Source organism: Clarias gariepinus, chromosome 22 (assembly GCF_024256425.1).
Source record: "Clarias gariepinus isolate MV-2021 ecotype Netherlands chromosome 22, CGAR_prim_01v2, whole genome shotgun sequence".
Classification (NCBI taxonomy): Eukaryota; Metazoa; Chordata; class Actinopteri; order Siluriformes; family Clariidae; genus Clarias; species Clarias gariepinus.
The window spans coordinates 7568622-7584337 of record NC_071121.1 but is presented as its reverse complement, the minus strand read 5'-3'; the positions used below and the strand labels follow the sequence as shown (position 1 = coordinate 7584337).

Genomic DNA, 15716 nt, shown 5'->3' with positions numbered 1-15716 from the left:
AACCGGGAGACAAATCTCTAACATTAAGACTCATATTAACCTGATGGGCTCTTTGAGATGAGGAAAAATGTAATTCAGTTATGAATCACCACACTGATTCCAAATTTTATTATTTTTTTAAATAATCATTTATAATAGATATAAACAGGTTAATCAACCAGTCCTGCCTCAGGTATAAACAAATCTTTAACGAGTGCAGAAGCTTCCTAATGGTGGTGCAACAGATATATATTTTTATGGTGTTACATTTACGAAAATTGCACGTGTTAAAGACTTCCGATCTGCCTTTTTCTCCAAACTCAGTAAGCAAATTAGTCTCAAACCTACTCAGTACACATGCTTACACAAGTCTCAAAACACAGCAAATTAGTCGAAAAGCATTGCATGCTCACTAACCCTCAACTCGCGCTTACTCTCAAGCTGAGTTTTAATACTTTGGAGGCATTTGAGGAGGTAAAAACTGTTTCTTTATAATCCTACAAGTAGTGCACTCTGAAGTACAGTATTTACACATGTTCATGTTTAATCAGGATATCAGATCAGGATATTTAAAAAATCGAGAATATTTCACACAGACGGCACAGAGGTGTAGTGGCCTTGCACCTCCAGGGTCTGGGTCCGATTTCTGGCCGGGCTCGATTGCCGTCTCTGTGTGCTTGGAGTTTGCATACCCAGTATTGCTGTCCAGGAGTTGGGCCTGACCCCTTTGTTCCAGTGAAAGAAATTCACCTGAACATTTTGGACAATTTTTCTGGTAACAGTTTAAAAAAGCATGGTCCATAAAGACATGAATATGCTGTTTGAGGTTGTATATGTGTGTATATCCCGTATTTTACGGGACGCTTTACAAGCCTACTCCAAAACTGAAATAAAATACAGTATTAGATTGCTACAGTCTTCCACCATAACCAAAGACAAGCGCTTGGTGGAACTTGGGCGGCGTTGCCACGGCGACCCCTCAAGCCGCGTGCGCGCGCAATGCTTCCTGAACGCGCCGTATAGAAGACGCCAGAAAGTACGAGCTGCGTCACCGCGCGCGCGCACAGAAAGCACAGCGGAGACACGCGAGAGAGGATTCAGCAGCAGATTTGCACTTAGCGTCCGGTGGTTATTGCTAGAGTCGTTATTTTTTGTGTGAGGGTTTATTTTTATTTTAAGCAAGTGTATCAGAGCAAGCATCAGATCCGCTATCAGGCTGTCGCTTTAAAGCAGTGCAATTTTGGTGAAAGTTGATCCCGACATGTAAGTTTTTTTTCCTCCTGGCAAACGAGATGCTAACTTACCAGCTAGGTGGCTCGCGCACTTTTAGCCAGCTAGCAAAGGATCTTAGCAAAACTTTTAGTTCAAAATGATAAACATGAAGTTAACATTTATTTATTAGGAAAATGCATACAAAAAACGGCAGTTACCTAAAGCAATTATTTATATTAAAGCAGTAATGTAAGGCTGTGGAGCCTAGTGTGCTGCAAGCAATGCTAGCTTGCTAATGCTAACTAATTCAGATAGCTGAACATGCTAACATCGGTGTGGCCTCTACAGCACATAGCGACTGAGCTAGTTATCTAATTAGCGGACTTACACAAACCCATGTGGCGTTTTGAAATTTTTCAAGACTTTTCATGCTACCTTTGGCGGTCTCCGAGCCACATGGAAAGTTCGAGAACATGCAAACATCATGCTAGCTACCGCCCAATGTATGAGTGTATGAGAATTAGCATGATCATGCTTTGTTTTTTCCCGCTTAATAATTCTCTTTCTATATGGCTCACCAAATGATTCACATATCTATAATACTTTACAAAGATTTCCTTAAGACTCCTACTATTTAGGCAGTCTTTATTCGTTCCGTGTTATGCATTAGCTTTATTGTTAGCCAGGCTTTTTTTTTAACCCAGAAAGCGTGATGTTGCAGTATCGGAGCTGCGCTAGGTGACGCTAGCTCATCTCAAAGCGGCTTAATGTGAGCTCCGGTTATTTCAACAGGCGACCTTGATGCAAAGAAAATCGGCCTCATCAACCAAAAAGCATGAGCACGGGTTAATTTGAGTCTTTGTGAGTGTTTAGTAGCCGCACATGTCGGTGATTGTTTGTTTGCTAGCTAGCAACGCGTGGTTTCTAGACAGGTGTCTTAAATGTGCCTCAGGTTGCCACGGTAACGTCCGCTATCCTTTGGGCATCAGGTCAAGCGACATCCGAGCACAAGCTGTGTCAGGGAGAGAAAGCTCATGTGTACCCATCCCTGTGAAAGGCGCACTGTGTGAAGTCTTGTTTTGGGAGTGTTGTAGGTAGCAGGGTCCCATCCCTGACTAAGGAGTACACCGTGTCCTGCACATTTGTTTTCCTATGAGTGGTCTGACACACCTAATTAAATTAACCAGTTAATTGCCAGCCTTTGTGTGGTTATGGTGGGTGTGTTAAAGCAAGGAAAGCAGTGATATGTGCAGGAAATAGGCGACCCCAGGATCCATGTACCATTTCACGTTAATGAATGTAAAAATCCAAAGCATTGCATAGATAGATAGATACTTTATTTTTTAAAGTATATTCAAGATATCCAGCAGCAATGGAGACAGTAACACAGACAGGTTGTAGATTGCACACTGTATATCTTACATATGGTCAGTATACAGAGGGTAATGTGAAAACTGACCAGAAGTTATAGTGCTAAGAACGAAAACAAGATGTAAGAAGCGTGTACATAAAGCATATAAATCACAATTAAAAGAAGAGAGGGAGAAATAAAGTTAAATGCAGTGCAGCCATGATGTGCTATTTTATATTTGGCTAAGTGTTAAATGGGATGTGCAAATATCCAAGTAATTGTGCAAAGAGAAGGATGAAAGTGACAGTGAAACCGAGTGTGTGTAATGGCAAAACATGCAGTAGTGAGCATAACTGAGCAAACAGACCCTGAACCTCGAGACAGTTATGCATAAAACACTGTGAAGTGTATATAGCATAAGTGTCTAAGCAAACAGATCCACTGTGATTGAGCACATTTGACAGTCAAAGTTCAGAATCAGTGTGATATCTAATCATGCACAAGCACAGAACTCAAATGCTGCGACATCAATTATGTGATAGTCCTTTGGGAAGAGGGGAAAAAAAGTTTAAAATATAATGATTTAAACAAGTCTTAGAAATTCACGTGTCTCCACACTGACTCCAAAAAAGTTTAAAATTTATATATTTGCACTTGAGATCATAAAATGTTGCAGTTTGTGTGTAATCCTACAGGTGGTGCTCTAATCTATTTACTCATTGGTACCACTCAGAATCCTGTGTGAGTGTAGTTTTTAGTAGTTAAACTAACAAAATCTAAGGAAAAAGTAATATCTAATCCGTGATATTTGTAAAATTGTCCTAAACAATACAAATACGATACAGGTCACACTGCCACAGAGGTACGGTATTCCATGATATCGTATCTGGTGTCTCCGGTGATTTTATCCCAATAATGAGTAAATCCATGAGGCACGCAAGAGGGTCGTGTGTCCCTTCGCGTCTAAATTGACTTCTTGTAAGCTATGGCAAATAAACAAATAAATTTCATTACAGTATATTTAAGTGTTTTCTTCAACACATAAAGGATAGGGCGTGGGGTACGGTCATGCTGGGGCACAGTACAAGGCAACCATGCCTAGTGTGAATACGCCCTTAAAATGAATGTGATGTTGACTCAGCCAACACAGATTACCTCGTATGTGGTCACTATGCTTCTGATTGTCGGGTCTTAAAGGTGCTTTCACACCTGTAACTGAATCGGAGAATTATTGTTGCTTGGTTTCATATGAAGCAATATTACGGGGGAAAAAAAAAAAGTTGCACACGGTTTTATAGCATTAAAAAACAGTACTAGTGAACGGTTTGTTAAACGCAAAAAAAAAGGAGTAGTCAAGAAAATGTAAAACAAACCTTTGATGAGCGCTTCTATAAATCCCAGTTACCCAAGATTTAAGAGCACAGGGTTGACACTGAATAAATGATTTTATATATAAAAATAAAAACTTGCATATGGCATCCATTGTGCCTTTTTTGTTTCTTTTTTTTCACATTGTAAGTTTAGATATGTGGACATCCTGCAATATGCATGTTATACATGTGGGCAAATTCAGGATCAGATTTCTTTCTCCCAGTGCTGTCTTTCATTTGTGCAATCAAATGACACCAATGGTGAAAACAACCCCAAGGTTTCATATAAATAAATTAATAAAATGTGCAGTACATTAATAAATCATAAAAATTTTTAAGGTTGTTGCATCCTAATCTTCAGATGCATGATTTAGTATGTAGACTTTGTTTCCCATGTACATATTTATGGATTTAATATTGTCTTTGTATGTTGTATTTTATTCATATGCCACAATTACCCGTTTCTTCATTGAACAGGCAGCCCTCAACTGCTAAGTGGTACGACAGACGGGACTCCGTCTTCATTGAATTCTGTGTAGAAGACAGCAAAGATGTTGACGTGAAATTCAACAAATCAAAGCTTAACTTCAGGTTTGCTCACAAAAGCCAATATGTAAATGAGATGGACGTTGTAGATGTCCATGCATTTTTTTATTCTCATGTTTGTTTCTGTTTAGTTGTGTAGGTGGAGTCGATAGCATCAAATATCATAATGAAGTAGAGCTATTTGAGGCCATTGACCCAAATGTAAGTATATTAATGGAGCTGGTGACTGACATAGTAGTTTAATTTTTTAATTAAATTTTATTTGTATAGCGCTTTTAACAATTGTCATCGTCCCAAAGCAGCTTAACACAATCAAAATAATTAAGTTTGTATGGAATGCGAATGTGTATGAATCAAAATGGTCAGATAGTCCCTCATGAGCAAGCCGAGGGCGACAGTGGCAAGGAAAAACTCCTCAAGATGGCAATAGGAAGAAACTTTGAGAGGAACCTGACTGAACAGGAAACCCATCCTCATCCGGGTGATAACGGATAGCGGGATCTGCATTAATACAGTGTGTTAGGTGTCAGGAAGTTCCAGTGTAACAGTTGATGTTAATTGATGTTGATATGGAGTCCAGGTAGTTATTGGAGGCTCAGGTAGACTAGTAGGAAATTCCAGTCCTGAACTATCGAGCAACTGCAGCCAAGTCCTCAGAGAAACATCTGTCAACATCCGTCGAGGCCAGAACTGTGTTCATGGGACAGTTAAACCGTTCCCAGACACTGGACGCATTCCAAAAAGACACACGGGGCATCCATGTGACGAGATCTCCAAACAGAACCTGGGGCACCAGGATGAGTCAGACAGGTCCAGAGGGCAGAGGGAGTCTGGATCACTGGCAGCTCAGGAATGACGTGTAGCGTGACAGAGGAAAAGAGAACAGGAGAGGGCAGAGCAGCAGAGAAGAGATAACAGTTAGGTATGGTCACAGTCACATAATGTGAATGTATATTTAGTGTAGAGTGCAATTAGGGACTCCGGCAGGACTAACTTTAACAGCATAACTAAAAGGAAGAGCCAGAAGGAAAAACACAGTCTTTTGCTATGTGGTATAAGAGACGGGTTCTTTGTGATTTTGCAGGAGTCAAAACACAAACGTACAGACAGGTCTGTGTACTGCTGTCTACGAAAAGCAGAACCCGGCAAGTCGTGGCCAAGATTAACAAAAGACAAAGCAAAGGTACGATTAATTTTTTTATTGCTTGAAAGAACCTGTCATTTAAAATGTTTGTGGTCATGAAATACTAAAGTCATTATTGTTGTTATTATTGGTCATTTTTTTTAAATCATTTTATATATAGTTCAACTGGCTCAGCGTTGACTTCAATAACTGGAAAGACTGGGAAGATGATTCAGATGAAGAGTTGTCCAGCTATGACCGTTTCTCAGAGGTAGGTGTAACTATCTTTGAGTGCTTTGAGATGTTTTACAGAAAGTAGTGGCGCTGAATGTTTTATTGTTTTATCCTACAGATGATGAACAATATGGGAGGGGAAGATGATCTGCCTGACATGGATGGTGCAGATGATGTAAGATTATTTGCTCGTCACACAGGAGCGCTTCACTCTCCAATCATTACCACTTGAAAACCAAATAGTAGTTAAAAATAATTAATAATAATAATTATAATTATAAAATTATATATATATAAAAAATATATATAATTTAATAACCCAAATCATTAATTTATCATCGTCAAAAAAGTATGGCTACGTACTGCTTAAGTAATGGCAGAAAAATAATTATATACTATATACATTGTATACAACAGAAAAAATTCAATTTTTTAGTACGGTGCTCATGATAATCCTGCCTTCAGTCTGTTGGGTTTAATTAAATTGTAGTTTTTATTGAATAAATTATTAATTCATTGATAAATTATTTATTAATATTTATTTAGCCAGGTTGGACATTATTTGCATGATAAGTAAATACATTATTGTATAAACCATTATACTTATTATATTTTGGCAGAATTTTAAGGTGCCTTTGCTTAATCTAATACATGTTAAATAGGTTTTATTTACAATGGAAAATGTCCAGTAACTACCTTTTCTTCTTACTAACAGCTCCCAAATAAATACAGTAATTTTACATGTTTGATAAATGTCACTTTTTTCATAAATTGCAGGAAGATTCTCCAGATAGCGACGATGAGAGTAAGTTTTTTTTTTTTCTTCTTTTTTCTCCAAAATCAGAAATCTAGTGCAAATGTTTGTAAGTCTATTACATTGTGTGTAAGGTGATATAATTAACCATCATATCCCTAAATTATTTACAGAGATGCCAGATCTTGAGTGATGCTGCAAAGGAAATGCTGTGGCAGAAAACGAGGATCGTTGCTTAAATGTTATTTGGAATAAAGGGTAGTTGTGGAGGGTGAACATTTAATTAAAAAAAAAAAAAAAAAAAAAAAAATACAGATCAACGAACACAACAAAAATCCTAAATTGAAGCTGTTTTCCAGGCTCTGAGTGTCCCACCAGAGCATACCATTGTGCTAATGGCTGTCATCAAGTCATCAACACTGCTTTCTTTACCATTTTATTCTGCATGGACAATTAAAGTTTTCCATGATGTTTTGTGGATTCTAGTTATCGCCCATTTACTCAACAGTGGCTGTGGGAGAGGATGGTTGGGGGTGAGGAAAAGAAAAGGAAAGAAAGACATCACCTTTCCTTCAGTGTCAGTGACCAGCCATTATATAGCATATACATATTGTAATTCCCAGTGGTAGGAAAATTTCCGTCCCCCAAGCCACACTAGACCCCATTATCCAGATCATGTTTGCTCATAAATCTTTTAAATTTTTATGTTAATTCGAGTCTCAGTTTTTGTGTGGGTAAGTGAAGCAAACATTCTTCGCAGACATATGATTCTTTTGTTTAACTGCAAATACTAGCCAAAAAAAAAAAAAAGGAAGTGGATTGAAATACAGCAACATTTAAAGTTGAAGGATACCTGTTCTGCTTCACTCAGCATTGTGTATTGTTAGCACTCTAGATAATCCCCCCCAACGATATAGGTTGACGTGTAAATCAAATATGTTCAAAGTACATAGTCCTGTCTGTACACACGGCTTTCCCAAATGATTTTAAGTTAGTAATCATTTATTGTCACACTTGAACGTGTAGCAGGCATTTGAGCACTGATATCTTCCATTTATGTGAAGTGATATAACATAAGCTTCACCGCTGTACAGAACAAAAGGGTAAATTATCAATAGCTGACCAAATTGTGATTGCACTCCTAATAGCAATGCAAGTGTGACTAAAAAATGTTTGTTGTGCTAACCTGCCACCACAGGTTGAGGAACTTACGTTTGTTAAATGCAGTGGGGTTTTGTCTACATATTTCTAATAAACTCTGTCCAAACAATTGTTTCACATGTGTTGAGTAACCCATGTAAGTCCAATTCTTTTGTTCACTTTTCTTGGCACTTTGATCAAGTGCAGCTTAAAGGTGAGGATAATTCTCACATTCTGGCAGCTGTCAATTAAAGGAAAAGAAAAATCCACCCTCAATGACTTGCATGTTAATCTTTATACTGAACATGTGATGTTAAATGATGTCATAGAATAATTTTTGCAATGAATTTGAGTTGTTTTTTTAACTGCTTTTTAACTTTCTATTTCCCACAGTTTATTTCATCTGTTGTTACTGATAACGGTTGAAATTGACTACTTGATGCATTTTCACTTTGAAATGGCTCAAAATGTATGTTTCTGTAGCACTGTTAAATGTTAACAGTACTACAAGATAGCAACATCTAACACCTAAATCTTACACAATGTTGGGCTAATGTTAGCATTCATGTTTTTATTAGTACTTTTCTTACCTTTGTAGTAGTTTATGTATGACTAAGTATACAGTCTGACACATTTCTCCCACCCACTAAAAGAAGTTTTTAATTGTATAGGGTTAACTTCATGGGTTCATTTTCAAGGGTTCCTGGAGATAATGAGTGTGAAGTGGCAGCATTGACTCTATTTCCAGCCGACCTTAAAGTCATGTTTCAGTTGTTATTGGCCTAAAGCTAGTATGGGTTTTGCAGAAGTTACTGGAATTTGGTTAGGAAATGTCAAATGAATTATTTAAACCTGGAAGTAAAGTACAGAACTGTCAACTTCATTAATGAAATGTGATCAGAAAAAGATCTGTGAGCTGAGCTAATTTAAATGCTTGGTTGACCTTGCTATGTGACAGTAGAAATCACAGCTATGTTTAATAGTGAACCTAAGTGCATTTGTAAACACAATGTATCAAGAACTCCAAGGATTTGGACTAAAACAGCTATGTTGCCATCAGAAAGAAATGCTTAAATTTGCTAGGGAGTATAAAGACCCTCAGGGTAAGAAGAGAGGCAGATGTAGTGATGCACCCGCCATGCATATGTCCCACTGGACAGTAGTGGTCAGGGCTTGTTTCAGCTGGTCAGGTCCAGGCTCAGCAATAAAATAACATTCTTAGTAATGAATGATCACATTTATGGAGTTTTCTTGCCTGATTGTCACGGGCATTTTTTGGGGACTCAAAATTGTGAGTGAGTGGCATGAGGAATCATTTTCACGCATGAACTGGCCAACACATTGCACCATAATCAAAGCTAAAGGTTGTCTAATAAACTTTTATATTGTGTGACTTTTTTTTTGACCAGGTAGTGCATGGAGCATGAAAAATAAATAGTCAAAAGAGCATTCTAACCTTGGGGATGTACTATCAAATTCAGAAACTGAGCCCATTATTAAACGATGTGCTATTTGGGGATTTTGTCATAGTGGACAAACTGGAAGCAGTAGTGGTATTTTGGTTATAATATGGCACAAGTGTTTCTGCATTTGGCCCATTATGCTGTTTTTTACTTCCCCTGGAAGTTGGAGTAGCATCATTTTTTCTCATGTGTTCTCAATACAATAAAGAATAAGAATGGAACCTTAGTGTTCATCTTTGGTTATCAACAATCTAGCCGCCTTACTGCAATGACTTTGAGGAGCGATTATATATTTACTTCCTCAAAACAACTATTGTTATATAGTATGTATGTATGTTTAGTAATTTAGGTTTAATAAGCAGACGTGTCTGTATGTTGATTAATCAGAAACATAACGCTATATACAGTATAACATAAAATAGTAAAAGTCCTACTTTATTAGCTGTCGATGCTGTGAGCCAACTTGTTGATGTACATCACTTCCTGAACTCCATGTTGAGGGCAAAGTTTTCTTCTTAGATATAGGGTTGGATTGTTTACAGCAACACTTTAGGTTGTACAGCTCTGTGCCCTACTCATGTGCACAAGGTGCTCAAACACAAGGTTCCAAAGATTCTTTAATGCTAATGCTTCGGTCAGCACCATCATACTTGTCTTCTTGTAGACCATAGGATTTCTTATACATTTTGTCCCTTGGTTCGATGGAAAGTGGTGAGTAAGAAAAGAAGCTGTTGTCATTTTGTTTTTAAAAGTTAACAGTGAACCCTGTCGAGAATATTTTCCATTGCAACATCAATCCTGTGATCTCAATGTGTATCACAGTTGCTAAATGTTTACAGTAATAATGAAAATACAGCACCAACATTAAAAAACGTCACAAGTTGGATATTTGTGTGCAGTCTGGTTCGTAAATGAGCGAGAAACAAATATAGTAACCTACCCAACCCTACCTCATAAAGCTCTTCTTGTAAATGTGTCATTTTAAGCTACTTTCCATCAGAACCACAGAATCCAATTTAAACATAGTTAAGCAGTTGGGGTGGAAAGTCTTGTGAAAAACCCAAATTCTTGGCAAGACAAGGTTTAATTTTGGGCAGGGGTAAATGTATGCCTAAAATTAAACCTTCCCTTGCCAAAAAGCAAGGCGTAATACAACTTCAACAAGCAGTGCCTTTCTCAGAATTAATGAATCATTGAGCTGACTCAGGTTTTAAGTTTAGACTGACATGTTACAACATTGCCAGAGTAAAAAAAATAAAAAAATTCCACTAATTTATGCCAATGTATTTTCAGAAATTTTTAGTTATTGCAATATGAGTGCACATAAATCTTCCTAAAACCAGTCTAAAGTCTCTACAATTTACCACCTGGGGAAGCTAATTAGTCAGGAAAAAAAAAAAAAAAAAAAAAAAAATATATATATATATATATATATATATAAAGCAGGGATTCTCAAACTCTTCCTTGCACTTCAGTACAATATTTATTAGCATTAATTGTATAAATAAACATTTAAATGTATTTGTATTAGAGAGAAATTTCTTTACCACAGACACATTTGACACAAGTTGACCTGGATATAGGATATAGTTTGTTTTTATGGTACTCAGGGTTGGACAACCTATATATAGTTGTAAAATGTATATGTATGAATAAATTAATTCATCTTCTATACCTTTTATCTTGTACAGAGTCACGGTGCCTAGAGCCTATACAAGGAGACTTTTGGCACTAAGTGGGATACACCCTGGACATGATGCCAGTACATCGCAGGGCATGCACAAAATACAGGCAATGTGGGAATGCCATCTGCATGTCCTTGTCTTTGTCTGTGGGATGAAACGCACCAATCATTGGGAGAAAATGCAAACTCCACGCACACAGCCCTAAGTTGGGAATCGAACTTTTGACCCTAGGATGTGCAAACTAACAGTCATATTTCGCTCAACATAATCAACAGATCTGGTTCAATGTGCACAAATGCTAAAATCTTCATGTAGTAATGCATGATACACTGTTTTGCAATAATGCTGCAATCATAAAGTAACCATTCCTTTTCTACTTTTTTATGCACATGTGGGTCTAAATGAACCCCACAGTATCTTACCTTTTGTATAACTAACATATTTTATAGAATGTAAAATATTAGAATGAAATAAAATATTTGTGTATATACAGTGCATTCGGAAAAGGATTCACAGCGCATCACTTTTTCCATATTTTGTTATGTCACAGCCTTATTCTGAAATGGATTAAATTAAATTTTTTTCACAATTCTACACAAAACACCCCATAACAACAACATGAAAAAAGTTTAAAAAAAACATGAAAAAAAATTTTGAAAAGGCACCTTTGCATAAGTATTCACTGCCTTTGCAAATTTGAGCTCAGGCGCATCCTGTTTCCCCTGATCATCCTTGAAGATGTTTCTGCAGCTTAATTGGAGTCCACCTGTGGTAAATTCGGTTGATCTGGAAAGGCACACACCTATGTAAGGTCCCACAGTTGACAATTAATTTCAAAAAACAAACCAAGCATGAAGTCAAAGGAATTGTCTGTAGACCTCCGAGACGGGATTGTCTCGAGGCACAAATCTGGGGAAGGTTACAGAAAAATTTCTGCTGCTTTGAAGGTCCTAATGAGCACAGTGGCCTCCATCATCCGTAAGTGGAAGAAGTTCGAAACCACCAGGACTCTTCCTAGAACTGGCCAGCCATCTAAACTGAGCGATCGGGGGAGAAGGGCTTTAGACAGGGTCACTTTGTCAGAGCTCCAGAGGTCCTCTGTGGAGAGAGAAGAACCTTCCAGAAGGACAACCATCTCTGCAGCAATCCACCAATCAGGCCTACAGTATATGGTAGAGTGGCCAGATGGAAGCCACTGCTCAGTAAAAGGAACATGGCAGCCCGTCTGGAGTTTGCCAAAAGGCACCTGAAGGACTCTCAGACCATGAGAAACATAATTCACAGGTCTGATGAGACTCTCTGGCCACTACCATATAGGCCTGATTGGTAAGAAAAAAGAAGAAGAAGAACAAGAAAAATCCTGTATTAACCGTTGGATCACCTTCAGCACAGTCCTTGTGGCATTGTCTCGACAACAATACGCAACGTCACAACATCTTTCACCTTCTACAGTATCATTCATTTTTGGACAGGACAGGACACGGGTGGTAATCATTGATTTCTCATGGTCCCAAAACCACTCTGACTCTTAGCATTGTAATCCTGGTATATGCCCAGGGCATCAGGGAAGATAACCAGGCCACTGATGTGATCTTTCAGTACACAATAAGCGTAAAAGTTATCTAAAAAAAAAAAAAAATTAATAGGGAACACACCTATGGTACATGTGTTTCAAATAATTATTTTGTTAGTTTCTTAGGGTGAGATAAAGGGACTTCACCAAACCAGGCGACACTGCTAACCATTACACCACCGTGGCGCCTTCTGTGAAGGGTTAATTTTCATGCAGGTGCAAGTACAGTAAGTGAGCAGAAAGATATGAAGCTCACAGGACCAACACAACATGCCAAAAAAAAAAAACCCTAGGGGTGCATTCACAACATTCTTAGTAACCGTCTGATCAGGGTTGCAGTGGAGGGTAGATTGATCGAGGAAACCTTGCATGCACATGTAGACTAAAGTAATTATGTCATCAGGAAATTCAAAACAATTAAAGAATGAATGGATATCCCATACTGTACACACCATGCTGACCATGTTGTTGTTTTTTTTCTCAATGTTGATCCAATGTCACTGTGGGATAGTTAATAGTTCAACTCTACAGCTGCAGATGTTTTAAGCACTCAGTTGATACAGATACAGTAGCAGCATAGCATTACACTGTTAAATCCACACGTGCGGCAGCGCAATGGGTTAAATAGTACACCTTTTGGTTTAAAGAGAAAATTGCATAAACTTAATTTGCGCCATGCGTTTAGCTACATGATTTAGTGTTTCTGAAGAACAACACACACAGTCTCACCTTTAAACAGGAAAAGCATGACTGTATAATGTGTGGGGGGAAACAGAGGCAATTAACTTACTGCATGCCTGAGCACACAAAGAGCCAGGTTAGTGGAAAGGTGAGGGGGCTGTAATTTTAATTGTTTTGAATTTTATTTCTATTATGCAGTGTTTTAATTGAGCATAGGTATAATACAGAGGAGAACATGCATATAGTAAGATCCTCCAAAAGCTGACGAGGAATTAGAGAGTATTGATATTGCATTTTGAACACTTTTAATGCACATTGTGTAGCTTGTGATAACTTCATACCTTCCTGGTTAAAATATAGCCTTTTCATGTGTGTTTGCAGTAACCGTAGATTAGACAGACTGGTTTCTAGGTGCTGACAGTATAACCACCAGAGGGAGTCGAATCTTTCTTTTCCCCCAGAATGCTCAGAGGTTCTCACCCAGCAGATGGAGTTGATGCAGACAAGTTGAACCAGTTAAGCTCCAAATTATTATATAGCTTAATCAACTAAAGCATAATATTCAATAATGACAACGAATCTATAGACTACAAGGGGGCGTCGCCGAACATTTTCCAATAAAGAGTCCAGGTTGGACCCAGTCACTTTACTGGTGTACAAAGTTCTAAGGAAAATGACTTGATGTGGCTCTACTATCTGTTTATAGTCTGAGCAGGAATTCTATCACACAGATAAGTTGCATTTGATGGAGTCCAGCAAACCAAGAAAGAAATCATAGCGAGCATGACATTTTAGCGGGATGTTGTAGCGGGATGCTACTTATTATAACCAGTCTTTGACAATGAAATCAAAATTTAATCAATCACTTTTACATCATATGTACATAATATTTAACATTATGCTTCACTCCAGGGTAGGCTTGGGCACCCTAGCAACACTACAGTTTATGTGTAGAAGGGTCAGTTATAGCAATAGCCCTATTGTAGGCCAAAGGCGGTTTAACAATCAGCAGCCACATCCAGTAAAAAGTTTATGATATTTGGGACGTAGGTCAAAATCTCCCAATTTCGACAAATGTGCTAGCACTTCTAATTTAAATAAAAATAATGTTAACGTAGCAGTGTTTCTTTGCCGGTTAAGTTCTCTGTAGACATTTTACAGCGATATGTTTGTAGACCAAACGAAATCGTCAGCATATTACATCACTACATCATAGCTCATTTCCTTTACTGTAACGCTTCACTATGAAAACCTAAGCATAAAGACTGATGAGCAAAAAAAACTGATAATTAGCATGTTGTGAAAAATTCATTGTTTTTTAATTTTTTTTTAACAATGCCACATTTTCTAAATTTTACCCGCTATAAGAGGAGACGTTGCTCTCTGGGCATTGTGATCCCAGAGTTGGTAGTTTGATGTCATTCTGGGTCCGTGACATGTGGGTATAGTGTCAGCATTCTGCGCAACAAAGTCCCTAGCCAGCAAGTTTTTAAACAAGCCTGCCCTATGATCTGGATGCTCTGTTCACAAAAGGTGGCTCACCAGCACATGAGCCATGTAAATCCACAACACAATAGAAATGCACAAAGTGGTTGTCTCTGCAAATCCATCACAACTCTGTTATACGATATGCCTGTTTTCAACAAATTACTGTCTCAGAAAATAAAACTGTACAATTACTTTTATTAGTTTTTAAAGATTTTTATTTATTATTATTATTATTAGACAGCTTCATTTGCAAACAAATTCACACTTCAACAGTTGTGCCAGCTGAGGCCTGATACCATTACAGTAATAATTGGACATTTACAGCTGCACATGTTTTAAGCACTCAGTTGATACAAAAAGCAGCATAGCATTACACTGTTTCTCTTTGTATTTATTACAACAGTTCAAACGTTGCGGCAGCACTGTGGCTTAGTGGTTAGCACTGTCACTTTGCACCTTCATGGTGCTCGATTCCAGACTCTGTGTGCTTGGAGTTTTCATGTTTTCTCCATGCTTGGTGGGTTTCCTTCGGGTACGCTGCATGTCCAAAGACATGCAGATTGCATTTCCAAATTGCCCATAGTATATGTGTGTGTGCCCTGCGATGGATTGGCACCCTGTCCAGGGTGTACCCTGCCTCGTGCCCTAAGTTTCCTCGGATAGGCTCCAGGCCCTCTGCGACCCTGTAGACTGGATTAAGCAGTACGGACAATGAGACAATTATGATCATTTAACTGTAAATGTTGCAAACTAGCTATGGGCATTCGGATTTTAATATGTTTAGATGGCCTGGTTAAACAAGCTGTCACCACCTGGCTTTAACAAAGAAAATAGTTCATTCAATTTAATTCTGTTTTATTTATATGACGCTTTTAAAAACTGGAAATGTAATTTTTTATTTTAAGAAATGATGGAAAGACCTTTGGAATAAAAATGAATGCTAAAAAAACAATGTTATGCAAAAATCAAAACAAGAAATACAATTTTCCCACCATGAATATAAAAATAGGAGAAGAACACATACTGTAGAACAAGTCACAGAATTCATATATTTAGGTCATTTTATTACAATGGATGGTGCATGTGCTAAAGGAGTAAGTAGAAGAATAGAAATCGC

General features: G+C 37.8%; 1 protein-coding gene across 1 annotated transcript; it reads left to right on the top strand.

Annotated features, from left to right (window-relative positions):
• Positions 1 to 1028: 1028 nt before the first annotated feature.
• Positions 1029 to 7985, top strand: ptges3a (prostaglandin E synthase 3a (cytosolic)). The gene is made up of 8 exons (XM_053483303.1): positions 1029 to 1242; positions 4390 to 4503; positions 4590 to 4659; positions 5543 to 5641; positions 5763 to 5852; positions 5934 to 5990; positions 6593 to 6620; positions 6743 to 7985. Coding segments are annotated over exons 1-8 (480 nt in total). The 5' UTR covers positions 1029 to 1240; the 3' UTR covers positions 6763 to 7985.
• The last annotated feature ends 7731 nt before the right edge of the window (positions 7986 to 15716 follow it).